The sequence below is a fragment of the Dendropsophus ebraccatus genome, chromosome 6 (genome assembly GCF_027789765.1).
Source record: "Dendropsophus ebraccatus isolate aDenEbr1 chromosome 6, aDenEbr1.pat, whole genome shotgun sequence".
NCBI classification, from domain to species: domain Eukaryota; kingdom Metazoa; phylum Chordata; class Amphibia; order Anura; family Hylidae; genus Dendropsophus; species Dendropsophus ebraccatus.
In genome coordinates, this window is record NC_091459.1 from 16,187,697 (window position 1) to 16,201,239 (window position 13,543).

General features: G+C 46.4%; 1 protein-coding gene across 3 annotated transcripts in view; it reads right to left on the reverse strand.

The window, feature by feature from the left end:
* The window catches only part of VWA5B2 (von Willebrand factor A domain containing 5B2), a 41,754-nt gene extending 28,578 nt beyond the window's left edge, over window positions 1–13,176 (reverse strand). Inside the window, exons 1-4 of one of the 3 annotated variants that reach the window (XM_069974552.1) lie at window positions 13,025–13,176; window positions 4,516–4,662; window positions 2,893–3,051; window positions 1,131–1,362 (exon numbers count right to left, since the gene is read on the reverse strand). In XM_069974552.1, the coding sequence (XP_069830653.1) occupies window positions 1,131–1,362; window positions 2,893–3,051; window positions 4,516–4,654 (530 nt within the window). In that variant the 5' untranslated portion in view covers window positions 4,655–4,662; window positions 13,025–13,176. Of the gene's footprint in view, window positions 1–1,130; window positions 1,363–2,892; window positions 3,052–4,515; window positions 4,663–12,498; window positions 12,649–13,024 lie in introns of those variants that run through there. The other 2 variants (XM_069974554.1, XM_069974553.1) reach the window with 2 other exon arrangements.
* Window positions 13,177–13,543: the final 367 nt, after the last annotated feature.

Here is a 13,543-nt window from a genome sequence, read left to right on the forward strand (position 1 = left end):
CAAAGGCTTATAGTAGCTCCTGGCAGAGCTATATCTATTAGGTTATGCTGTGAAGTTGATAAATGTTGGAATAAAACTGGATATGTATTTCGAGGCCACAATGTTATTTCAAATGCGATACTTGGCAAGCATGTGAGTTACATTAGAAGAATAGCGTTAGACTGCCGGAGCTGCTACTTCCATTAAACACGGAGAATAAAAGTATCCAGTCAAGATCTCATTTTAATCAAATAAAACTTTTTCTCACTTTTAAAAAAAGATTTTCTAGTAAGACTAGGATAGGACAGAACTGCTAAACTATATGGTATGGAGATGCAGCTGTTTCCAAACGTTTATCTCACTCCTGAGTCCGGCTGAGTCTTATTAGATGGGCCAATGGCGGCCTGATTAATAATGTAAACGAGGACCAATCTGCTAGATCAGCGCTTGCTTACTCAGCCTATAATGCTGCCCTTACACGGAACGATTGTCGTTAGATTGTCGCTAAAACCTTCGCATTTGAGCGATAATAGTCTCGTATAAACACAGCGAACGATCAAACGACAGGCTAAAAATCGTTCGTTGTGATCTTATAACATGTTCTCAAATTGTCGTTGGTCGTTCGCTAAAAATTCGCAGATCGCTTCTTGTACACAGTTTTTCAAAGATTCACCCTATGTGTGAGCGATCTTAAAAACGATATTTCTAATGATTTATCCGTCTAAACGCTGATTGTTTTAAAAACCAAATCGTTGCTTCAAAATTGTTAAATGTTCAATTGGGTGAATTATCGCTTTGTGTAAACGAACCATTACACGACTCGATGATTGTTTAACAAGGGCTAGCTATATATATGTATATACATAGAGAGAGAGAGAGATATAGCTAGCGATGTCCGTGCAGCCCTAAACAGGTATACGTTACCTCTCTACGCTCCTGGTCTTTCAGATTTCTTTATATTGTGATGCTTCATGTTGCGTTGTGATATACTGTACATGTAATTTTTTGATCACAAGCCTTTTCAGCAACTAATAAGAAATATAGTTGGTGTGTAGTATAACATGCAGTACGGAATCCATATACCTATCATGATTCTCAACATTTGTTTCACACATAACCCCAAAGCCCCAGTACACAGAACACACAATCACCATGAGCACAACCTGTCGTCACACAGACCATCCCCATGCTCGCTGGCGTCCCCTGGATTGGGTGCCAGGGGGGTGAGTGTTGAGTTGAGGGTCACACGTACAGCTCCTCCGGGAAGCGTCTGCAGCTCTCTGCTACTCTGCAGAGTCACACTGACTACTGCCGAGGGATGTACAGATCCCACACTGAGCACAAATACACTGCGGGCCGTGTCTGGGTCTAAAACAAGGTGTCCTAAAACATGAAGAATAAAGAAAGAAAGATCACCTGGATTAAGTCAAACAAGAACAAAACAATCAATGTCTGTTTACATTCATTTCTATTTCTATGTTACTATGAATTACAGGGGTTACCCCAACGAAAATCTTTTTCTTTTAAATCAATTGGTGCCAGAAAGTTATATAGATTTGCAATTTACTTCTATTTAAAAATCTTGATTCTTCTTATCAACTGCTGTATGTCCTGAAGGAACTGGTGTTTTCTTTTCAGTCTGACACAGTGCTCTTTGCTGCCACCTCTGTCCGAGACAGGGACTGTCCAGAGCAGGAGAAGTTTTCTACGGGGATTTGCTGCTGCTCTGGACAGCTCCTGTCTTGGACAGAGACCACTGTGTCAGACTAAAAAGAAAACAACACTTCCTGCAGGACATATAGCAGCAAATAAGTATGGGAAGAATTGAGATTTTTAAATAGAAGTAAATTACAAATCTATGTAACTTTCTGTAACCAGTTGATTTGAAAGAAACATATTTTCACCGGAGAACCCCTTTAAGGGTCATTAACCCCCTACCGACGCTGCACAGTAAATTAACGTCGCTGCAGCCTCAGGCATAGGCTGCAGCGATGTTAATTTACGATCGAGGATAACACAGGCGCAGAAGCTGTGCCTGTGCCATCCCCGGTGGGACCCGGCCATTAGTGATAGCCAGGGACCAAACGCAACTCTCAGCACCGGAGCCGTGCTCCGTGCTGAGTTAACCCTATAGATACTGCGGTCAGCACGACCGCAGCATCTATAGGTCTTCTGACAGAGAATTCTCCCTCCTAAGAGGGAGAATTCTCTGTCTGGTGTCCATCGGGCTCTGCAGAACCCCGATGGTAGCCATGGAAACCTTTCCTTGCTACGGAGGCTGGCTGGGGGGGAGGGAGGTAAAGCAGGGCACGTGCAAGGGGGAGGGAGGGAAGGCAGGGCACGCACCGGGGGGGAAGGAGGGAAGGCAGGGCGCGCGCCAGGCACGCTGCTGTGCGCTCTGCCCCCTCCCCTCTATCACCTGCCGCTTTCACAAGATTGTAACAGTGGCAGGGGACAGAGGAGAGGGGGAAGACATAGGGACATCAGCTTATGGGATCATTACAATCCCATAGGCTGATGTCCAAGAACGACCTGAGCATTGAGGAATCAATGACCCATGGTTGTGAAAGGGTTAAACAAGCATCTATCAAGAGATCAGTGTTAGTTCATCTGTGTTTACACATGGCAGTTTTGTTGCATTTTTACTGCGATTTGCACCTTTTCATTAAAACAGCAGAATTTTAACGAAAATGCGCAATTTGCAGCAAAAACACATTAAAAAAAGCAACAAAAAGGTCATGCGCAAACAGAGCCTTCTATGCAACTGCTTGGTCCATGTAAAGGGCCCTAAAAAAAGATGAGCTGTAGATATAAAATAGAATCGGCAAAGTTACTACATTATTTATTTTAGAAAAAATATCAAAAAGACATACCAGACATTTTATCAGTAGGGTCTGAGGACTCTTTACTTACCGCTGGGACAGTAACAAGGAAGTGACTCCCAGTGACAACCAGAACAGCATTCCTCCATCCGTATCTGACTCTGGACCTGGGCTTGAACTTTCCTGTTTCCAGTCATTGCCTCAAAACTTGTCACCACCTCCCCCTCCTCCAGGAGGTATATAAACATGGCTGGAGGACAGACACAAATTAGCAGGACAAGACTTTTATAGCATTTATGCTACCATCAATACTACTAAGGAGGATCCACCAGCTACCTTGGGTCAAGGTTTTCTTCACACTGTACCAGGGGTAGGGAACCTTGGCTCTCCGGCTGTTGCAAAACTACAACTCTCATCAGGCCTGGACAGCTGAAGGCTGTCCAGGCCTGATGAGAGTTGTGATTTTGCAACAGCCGGAGAGCCAAGCTTCCCTTCTCCTGCACTATACTATGTGTGCTAACTATACACTTACATCCAGGCTTGTATGAACTAGAATAAAATGGAACCACAGACACAACAGTGGGAGCAGTAATTGGCGCCATGTTGCTTTAGTGCATTCGAGTGAATAAACTATTCTTACAATGTAGCAGGTCAATAATTAATCTGTATACACCCTGTATACCCGTGGGAGTATAAGTGACTGTTTCTTTTGACTCGTAGAGTATAAGCCATTGCTTGGTTTACATTCCTTTTTCCATTTACTCCCAAATTAAAATATCAAAACATTTGGAAATGAAGATAATGAGTATTTAATGCTATACTACAGGCTAATGAGTAAATAACATACTACAATGGACATATAGAAAACAGCCTACGTCTTATTCAGTAGCGCAACTGAACTAATAGGCCTGAAGTGAACAATACACTGACGTCCAATATACATAAGTAAGGCTGGGTTTACATATATAAGTTGGGGGAGCTCACAGGGGGCTATATACTAATAGGGGAAGCTCACAGGGGGGCTATATACTAATTGGGGGAGCTCACAGGGGGCTACATACTACAGGGGAAGAGCACACAGGGGGCTATATGGGAGAGGGAGAGCACACAGGGGGGCTATATACTACTGGGGGAGCAACAGGGGGGCTATATACTACTGGGTGTGCAACAGGGGGGGCTATATATTACTGGGGTAGCAACAGGGGGGCTATATGGGAGGGGGAGAGCACACAGGGGGAGAGATATGTTTATGTATGTATACTGTGCTACTCTTTGGCTGAACGCCGGAAGAAAGAGCCGGACGGCATGCGTCCTGCCTGGCAAGGCCTCCGGCACTCTATTTGTTTAAATGGGTGTGGCGTCGCATTGCCGGAGCGGCAGTGCGTTAGGATGCTGCAAGATGCGTCCTAACGCACCGACGGTCCAGCGGTGCACCGGGCACTATTTCCCCCCCGCATGTTTTGAACGGTCCCATTGAAAACAATGGGATCAGTTCAAGGATGCGTTTCCCTCCGGCGTAGGAGAAACACCGCCGCACAGCCGCTCATATGTAAACCCGGCCTAAGAGGCAACCACAAAAACTGGGTACCAGTAGCAGGTTTAGCTGGTTCCAGTAGCTGGCCTTGTAATAGGGGAGACAATTGCTATATTACTGTATGAGCAGACAATAACAGGGTAACATTTTTTATATTATAGTTTACTGATATAGTCCCACCTTGTACTGTGTCGCTACAGGTATTCAGGTAAGTCAACTGTGCACTGATTCCTAGACTATAGCCATTGGCACAGGCATTTACACATGAAGCCTCAAGGGGGAGCTGCACCCAGGAGGAGGTATCATATAGACCCGGCATCCCTGGTACTGTTGAGAAAAATTGTTGGGTTGTAGCATGAATATATGTAACAATCATATATAATGTATCTATCCCCCTTAAATGGGTAAAAAAAATTGTTTTGAATCAACTGGTTTCAGAAAAGTTATATAGATTTGTAATTTTCTTCTATTTAAAAATCTTCGTTAATCCCATACTTTACAGCTGCTGTATGTCCTGCAGGAAGTGATGTTTTCTTTTCAGTCTGACACAGTGCTCTCTTTGCCACCACCTCTGTCCATGTCAGAAACTGTAGCAGAGCAGTAGCAAATCCCTATAGAAAACCTCTCCTGATCTGGACAGTTCCTGACATGGACAGAGGTGGCAGCAGAGAGCACTGTGTCAGACTGGAAAGAATACACCACTTCCTGCAGGACATACAGCAGCTGGTAAGTATGGGAATGCTGAAGATTTTTGAATAGAAGTAAATTACAATTCTATATAACTTTCTGAAACCAGCTGATTTAAAAAAAAAAAAGATTTTTGCCAGAGAACCCCTTTAATGACAATGACTGTAAATTTTCTAATCAAATATACATATGCAATAGCTTTCCTACATGTTGTATACCCATGCTGCTTAGCACTTATACTGTGCTCTGTACACAGTTTTGGTTAGGCGGGTTACACACTACCTGGCTTAGACCCATATGTTTCCCCAGTTTGTCGTTTCCACGTGTCGCTGGTTTCCTAGCTGCGCGGTGATGAGACATACCGTTTCCATGAGATCTGGTCTGGAGATGGCCGTGTTTACCAGCGGATTAATCATTTATCTGGACACCTTTAATACACAGACATTACACAGTGCAGACCACCGCTCCAGAGCTCCAGAGCTCTCCGTCTGCACCTAATATAGGACCATGAGCCGTACTAAGGTCACTGTACAAAGATTGTCTGAAGATCACACGGCATTCAAGCTGCGGTGTATATGAACACGTATGTGCACAGTAAATACACCTAGGGCTATGGATAGTTACATGTCATCGCTGGGGTTGTTATAGTCCTCCTCTATAGGTATGGCGTATTGTGCTCTCCTCTATGAAGGAAATATATTGAATTGCTTCACTAGAATTTCCCTTTCATATATTATGAAGATAGTAGGACATTAGGGACGCTGTCTATCATGCTGGTAAAAGAAAGTTCCTATAAACACATAGAGGGACATGTGTACGAGTACGCCAGTCTTAAACAAAGCCCCCACCCATCAGGCAAGTGGGGATACAGCTGGTATACACCATGAAAAAGGGGCAAATCTGGCATACACCAGGGGTACATGATGAGAAATGTCCCCATAACGCACAGAGCTTGTAACCATGCATATAAGCCCTTTAAAGGGGAACTATGAGCAGGTTAGACAAATCATCCCTGTTGATATGTCCCTATTGCACAGGAGACGCGGAGGAGGATGGTATGTGTCTCACCTTCATCCTCGGCCCCCGTTCCTGTGCAGTAAGGCATTTAGTCCACAGTCTGGTAAAACCGCTAGGAGCACTGGCCGCCCCCACAGCCCCGATCCGCCCCTCTCTAGTTATAATTATTGGAGAGAGATGGCCAGGGGTGGATCGGCGCTATGGGAGCAGGCAGTGCTCCTAGTGGTCTCACCGGACTGTAGCAAACTACTTATTGCACCGGCACAGCTCAGAGGAGGAAGGTAAGAGACATAGCTTCCTCCTCGGCGTCTCCTGTACAATAGGGACATATCAGCAGGTTAGATTCATCTAACTTGCAGACAGTTCCCCTTTAAAGTCTCACATTCACCTATTCACATCTGGTAAGGCGAAATATAGACTCATCATATGATGCAAATGGTAATGGTAAATCAAAGATACAGAGTTAGGGCCGTACTAATGGTGCGTTTACACAGAATAATTATCGTTCAAATTTTCACAATAACAATCGCATTTAAAATTAAACACAGCGAACAATCAAGCGGCGTGCGAGAAATCGTTCATTGTGATCTTTCAACATGTTCTTAAATCATTGTTGGTCGTTCGCTAAAAATTCGCAGATCGCTTCGCATAAGCAGTCTTTCACCAATTTACCCTACGTGTTCCGTCTTAATGCTGATCGTTATAAAAAACACATCGTTACTTCGAAATCGTTAATCGTTCGAATGGGCGAATTATCGCTCCGTGTAAACGCAGCATAACAGGGAACAATTATTGGCCGTACTAAGCGATTACCAGCCATTTCAGCCAATAATGACTTGGTGTAACACGCGTGATGTCAGCTGATCATGGTCTTTCAACATGTTGAAACAGCTTGATCATGTCAGGGATGGCCTGCAGCGATCTAAGGATAGTCTGGGCAGCCCCTCCCACTACTCCCCAGTCGCTTCCTGTGCATGTAATAGGACATGTGGGGAGCGGGGAACAAGGGGGAAGTGAGCGCTGACCTGACAGGTCAACACTCGCTTCCCCATCATTATAGTGCCGTGTAATACGGCCTCAAGTGTTGCATGAGGCGGCCTGTGTCCTTCAGCAAGAACCAGGCCCGACCAATACAGGCCAGACAGTAATCTCTAGATGACAGCAGAGGAACAGGGACAGGTGGGTACTTTTTACTTGGCCACAATGTACATTATAATGAATTTCAAGGGGCACAATGTATATTATAACTAGCGTCAAAGTTTTAAGCAGTTTAAAGTGTTCCTTAGCGTTATTAGTAGAGATGAGGGAACCTGGAGCATGCTCGAGTCGATCCGAACCCGAACTTTCGGCATTGGATTAGCGGTGGCTGCTGAAGTTGGATAAAGCCCTAAGGCTATGTGGAAATCATGGATATAGTCATTGGCTGTATCCATGTTTTCCAGACAACCTTAGAGCTTTATCCAAGTTCAGCAGCCCCAGCTAATCAAATGCCGAACGTTCGGGTTCGGATCGACTCGAACCCGAACCCGGTTCGCTCATCTCTAGTTATTAGCCATCTTCAACCAAACGGTGTGCAGTTCCTCCTGCTGCCAGATGATCAGGAAACTATGGATACGACCACACCGAGCGAGTTCCGTGCATGAATTTTAATAAATATGGCTTGTGGCCGGAACTCACCGAGCACGGTTGTATCCATAGCAGAGTCACAGTCTGATCCAGGATTCTATGCAGTGCACAGTCTGTTGCAATTATATTCAGGGGCACATAAAGTATCAATATATTATTAAGACATTACAGTGTGTGGCAGTGTTATATGCAGGGACATGGTTTGTGGCAGTGTTATATTTAGGAGGCGCAGTGTGTGGCAGTGTTATATGCAGGGACATGGTTTGTGAAGCATTATATTTAGGAGGCGCAGTATGTGGCAGTGTCATATTTAGAAGGCGCAGTATTATATTTAGGAGGCGCAGTGTGTGGCAGTGTTATATACAGGGACATGGTTTGCAGCAGTGTCAAATTTAGGAGGCGCAGTGTGCGGCAGTGTCATATTTAGGAGGCGCAGTGTGTGGCAGTGTTATATGCAGGGACATGGTTTGCAGCAGTGTCAAATTTAGGAGGCGCAGTGTGCGGCAGTGTCATATTTAGGAGGCGCAGTGTGCGGCAGTGTTATATTTAGGAGGCGCAGTGTGTGGCAGTGTCATATTTAGGAGGCGCAGTGTGTGGCAGTGTTATATGCAGGGACATGGTTTGTGGCAGTGTCATATTTAGGAGGCGCAGTGTGCGGCAGTGTCATATTTAGGAGGCGCAGTGTGCGGCAGTGTCATATTTAGGAGGCGCAGTGTGCGGCAGTGTCATATTTAGGAGGCGCAGTGTGCGGCAGTGTCATATTTAGGAGGCGCAGTGTGCGGCAGTGTCATATTTAGGAGGCGCAGTGTGCGGCAGTGTCATATTTAGGAGGCGCAGTGTGCGGCAGTGTCATATTTAGGAGGCGCAGTGTGCGGCAGTGTCATATTTAGGAGGCGCAGTGTGCGGCAGTGTCATATTTAGGAGGCGCAGTGTGCGGCAGTGTCATATTTAGGAGGCGCAGTGTGCGGCAGTGTCATATTTAGGAGGCGCAGTGTGCGGCAGTGTCATATTTAGGAGGCGCAGTGTGCGGCAGTGTTATATTTAGGAGGCGCAGTGTGTGGCAGTGTCATATTTAGGAGGCGCAGTGTGTGGCAGTGTTATATGCAGGGACATGGTTTGCGGCAGTGTCATATTTAGGAGGCGCAGTGTGCGGCAGTGTTATATTTAGGAGGCGCAGTGTGCGGCAGTGTCATATTTAGGAGGCGCAGTGTGCGGCAGTGTCATATTTAGGAGGCGCAGTGTGCGGCAGTGTCATATTTAGGAGGCGCAGTGTGCGGCAGTGTTATATTTAGGAGGCGCAGTGTGCGGCAGTGTCATATTTAGGAGGCGCAGTGTGTGGCAGTGTTATATTTAGGAGGCGCAGTGTGTGGCAGTGTTATATTTAGGAGGCGCAGTGTGTGGCAGTGTTATATGCAGGGACATGGTTTGTGGCAGTGTTATATTTAGGAGGCGCAGTGTGATATACAAAAGAACAATGTGTGACAGCATGCAGAGCTTGAGTTGGGCACTATAAAAAATAGCAGAAACAAATATGTCAGAAAAACATAAAGTTTTGATCGGTCAAAGTCTGAGTGCTGCAGCACGTTCATTCCCGACAGTGTGTAATGTGACCTTGATGGACTTCCAATGCAAGTCTAAGGGGCTGTGTAGATCCCAGACAGATAGGGGAAAGGAGTGTGTGGTAGAATGGCCATCTACCTGCTTGTCCTACTGATTGGTCAGGGTCTGAAAACTCAGCCCCTGACCAATAAAAACTTTTGATATATCTCTCTCTCATACCAAAAGTTTTTTTTTTTTTTTTTTTAAAGGGGTAGTTCACCAAAATGTTTTTCTTTTAAATCAACTGGTGGCAGACAGTGCAAGAGCTTTGTCATTTACTTCTATAAAAATATGTATCTCGAGTCTTCCAGTACTTATCAGCTGCTGTATGTCCTGCAGGAAGTTTGGTACCCTTTCCAGTGTGGAGACCAGGAGAGGTTTTCTATGGGGATTTGCTACTTCTCTGGACAGTTCCTGACATGGACAGATGTGGCGGCAGAGAGCACTGTGTCAGACTGGAGAGAATACACCACTTCCTGCAGGACATACAGCAGCTGATAAGTACTGGGAGACTGGAGATTATTTTTTTTATAGAATTAAATTATAAATCTCTACCACTAGATGATTTGAAAGAAAAAAAAACATATTTGGTGAACAATCCCTTTAATGACAGGTGCACTTTAACATAGAGGCTGAGGATATACTACAAATGACAAGCCAGAGATGTCATGGTGAAAGACCTGTAAGCGACTAGATGTAAATGTTTATTCTGACACATATGATGATACTGCGCTATGGTCACTGTATGGTCTGCAGAGTAATGAGAGCTGCCAGCTTTCTGGTTTATGACACAGCTCCCTTACTTTTGCTCAGATACCGGGAGACGTTGCTTCCGATGCTACAGACATCTATAGTGCATTAACCTGATTTGGTCATTTGTGTAATTAGTTATTTGAGTAGAATTTATGTTCTGTGATACATTGCACTGCAGGCAGCCATTATACCAACTGGGGAACCTTAAAGGGGTAGTGCGGCATTTAAAAATTATTCACTAAATAACACACATTACAAAGTTATAGTCATTTTCCGGAGGCCGGCCTGACTGCTTCAGCCGCCCCTCATGCCGGCCCCCCACTGCCGCGTCATCAGCTGCTCAGCCACGATTGGCTGAGCACAGGTGTTATTTAGTGAATAATTTTTAAATACCGCACTATCCCTTTAAAGGGGTATTCCACTCAAACATAACTTTTGATATGTTGTTGCCCATGGTGAGAATAACAATTACTTGCATACTTGTTATCTATTCAGTCTCCTTCCCCCAGTTCTGAGCTGCTGCTTTCTGCTGAAGACACAAAAATCTGTGTGTGAGCTTTTCTCTCTGTCTCCCCCTCCTCCCCCACCCTTCTGAGACAGCTGATGTAAACAAGTCCCTGGCAGGCTTTATCTGCAACATTGTAGCTTCTCTGTAATGCTGGGAGGGTTAATCACAGTGAGTTCATCAGCAACTTGACCTCAGATTAATCCTTACAGCATTACAAAGAAGCTACAATGTTGCAGATAAAGCCTGCCAGGGACTTGTTTACATCAGCTGTCTCAGAAGGGAGGGAGGAGGAGGGGGAGACTGAGAGAAAAGCTCACACACAGATTTTTGTGTCTTCAGCAGAAAGCAGCAGCTGAGAACTGGGGGAAGGAGACTGAATAGATAATAACAAGTATGGAAGGAATTGTTAGTCTCACTATGAGCAGCAACATATCAAAGGTTACGTTTGAGTGGAATACCCCTTTAAATCCCAACCCTGGATGCAGTGGCAGCTCTCCTCTTCCCCAGAAATAAAAATAAATAAATAAAAATATAACAGTTTAAAGGGGTTTAAAGGGAGCTGAAATAAATGTCTGAAATATGTGGAACCTCCGAAACAGAAGTCCCCCGACTCCCACATCCCACCCATTGAAGTAGCAGCTGTGCAGTCACTGGAAGTCCTATGAATAAATGACTGACATGGGCACACCTCTGCCTATGAGTATACGTTTACAACTCTGGGACCTAAATTTAAAGGTTTTTCTTTTTTTTGGAGGGGGGGGGGGACTACAGTAGGAGCAGGCTGCACCACATCTCAGAAATCAGCCAAGCAGCTGCAGCCAGAAACCTCTGTAGCATTGTGTAACATTAAATATGCATCAGCTACATTGTGCTCACACTGATAGGGTGACATGGAAGATGCCACATCTGTCGGCTAAACAGAGAAAGCTAATCCTATACACATCACCAGACATTGTAACAAACCATAAGCTCTGCATGGAAAACAACCAGATCCTGCAAATATTACAGACCGCCAAACTGTTTCCAGAAGAGAAGACACCCTATTATCACTACCAGCTGGAGCCAAGGTAAGACTGGCGACTGGGGCAAACCTCATGGCCATATCCCACTGTGGAACACTGCTTGGGACACATAGTGTGCCAACCATTGCCAGTAGTGTCAGGCACCCCTAGCAGGCACCATAACACTGCCGGGGACACATAGTATACCAACCATTGCCAGCGGTGTCAGACACCACAACACTGCCAGGGGCACATAGTGTACCAACCATTGCCAGCAGTGTCAGACACCCCTAGCAGGCACCATAACACTGCCAGGGGCACATAGTGTACCAACCATTGCCAGCGGTGTAAGACACCCCATGCAGGCCCCACAACACTGCCAGGGGCACATAGTGTACCAACCATTGCCAGCGGTGTCAGACACCACAACACTGCCAGGGGCACAGAGTGTACCAACCATTGCCAGCGGTGTCAGACACCACAACACTGCCAGGGGCACAGAGTGTACCAACCATTGCCAGCGGTGTCAGACACCACAACACTGCCAGGGGCACATAGTGTACCAACCATTGCCAGCGGTGTCAGACACCACAACACTGCCAGGGGCACATAGTGTACCTACCATTGCCAGTGGTGTCAGACACCCCACACAGGCACCACAACACTGCCAGGGGCACATAGTGTACCAACCATTGCCAGCAGTGTCAGACACCCCACGCAGGCACCACAACACTGCCAGGGGCACATAGTGTACCAACCATTGCCAGCAGTGTCAGACACCCCACGCAGGCACCACAGCACTGATTGTATTAGATTAGTTTGGGAAATGGCACAAGGAAGCCAAGGCAGGCGGCACCTGTAACTGGCACCATGTGTATGACCACCTCCTGGGTCACCTGATAGTTATCTCTATGGTGGTATAAAAAAAACAGTAACAAGAAATGTAGTCATAATGAAGACATAGCCACCAACCTATTTCTCAGAAAGTCTCACCAGAGAAGTGGTCAGGAGCAGCACCTGCAGAGCATCTCACCTACATGAGGCCACAGAGCAGTGCAGCACCTGCAGAGCATCTCACCTACATGAGGCCACAGAGCAGTGCAGCACCTGCAGAGCATCTCACCTACATGAGGCCACAGAGCAGTGCAGCACCTGCAGAGCATCTCACCTACATGAGGCCACAGAGCAGTGCAGCACCTGCAGAGCATCTCACCTACATGAGGCCACAGAGCAGTGCAGCACCTGCAGAGCATCTCACCTACATGAGGCCACAGAGCAGTGCAGCACCTGCAGAGCATCTCACCTACATGAGGCCACAGAGCAGTGCAGCACCTGCAGAGCATCTCACCTACATGAGGCCACAGAGCAGTGCAGCACCTGCAGAGCATCTCACCTACATGAGCCCATTACTACTCTCTATCACAGCTGCAGATAGTAGGTGCCCCGACCCAGCCGAAACCCAGGAGAGAGCGCCCATCCTGAGAGTCTCCTCCATCACCTCAGTGAGCCGTCCCTGGGCCGGTGCCAGCACTGCGGAGGAGCGGCGGGTGCGGTCTGCGCTCTCCCCCGGCTCCGTTCTCCGGCTCGGGATCTCCCGGTGGTGTCGGGCTGTCTCCCTGGTCCCGGGGTGCTCCGGTGCCGGCACCTCCTCCTCCCCCGCCCTGTCTCCTCCCTCTCTGGCTCCGGACTGCAGAGACACCGGGGATGGAGAAGTCAGGACTTGTCAGCTACCTGAGCTCCCATCTTACCTCACCTCATGACTGACAGGATCTCCTCTCTCATCCATAACTAAGTCTGATAACATTAACCCCTTCATGACCGGGACCAAAATGACCCATAGGACTGCGCCAATTTATTAATTTTTGTGTTTTCGTTTTTTCCTCCTCGACTTCTTTCAGTTTTCTATCTACAGAGCCATGTGAGGGATTGTTTTTTTCAGGAATAGGTGTACTTTCTAATGGCGCCTATCACTGTACCATAACATGTATAATGGAACCCCAAATATATTATTTACATA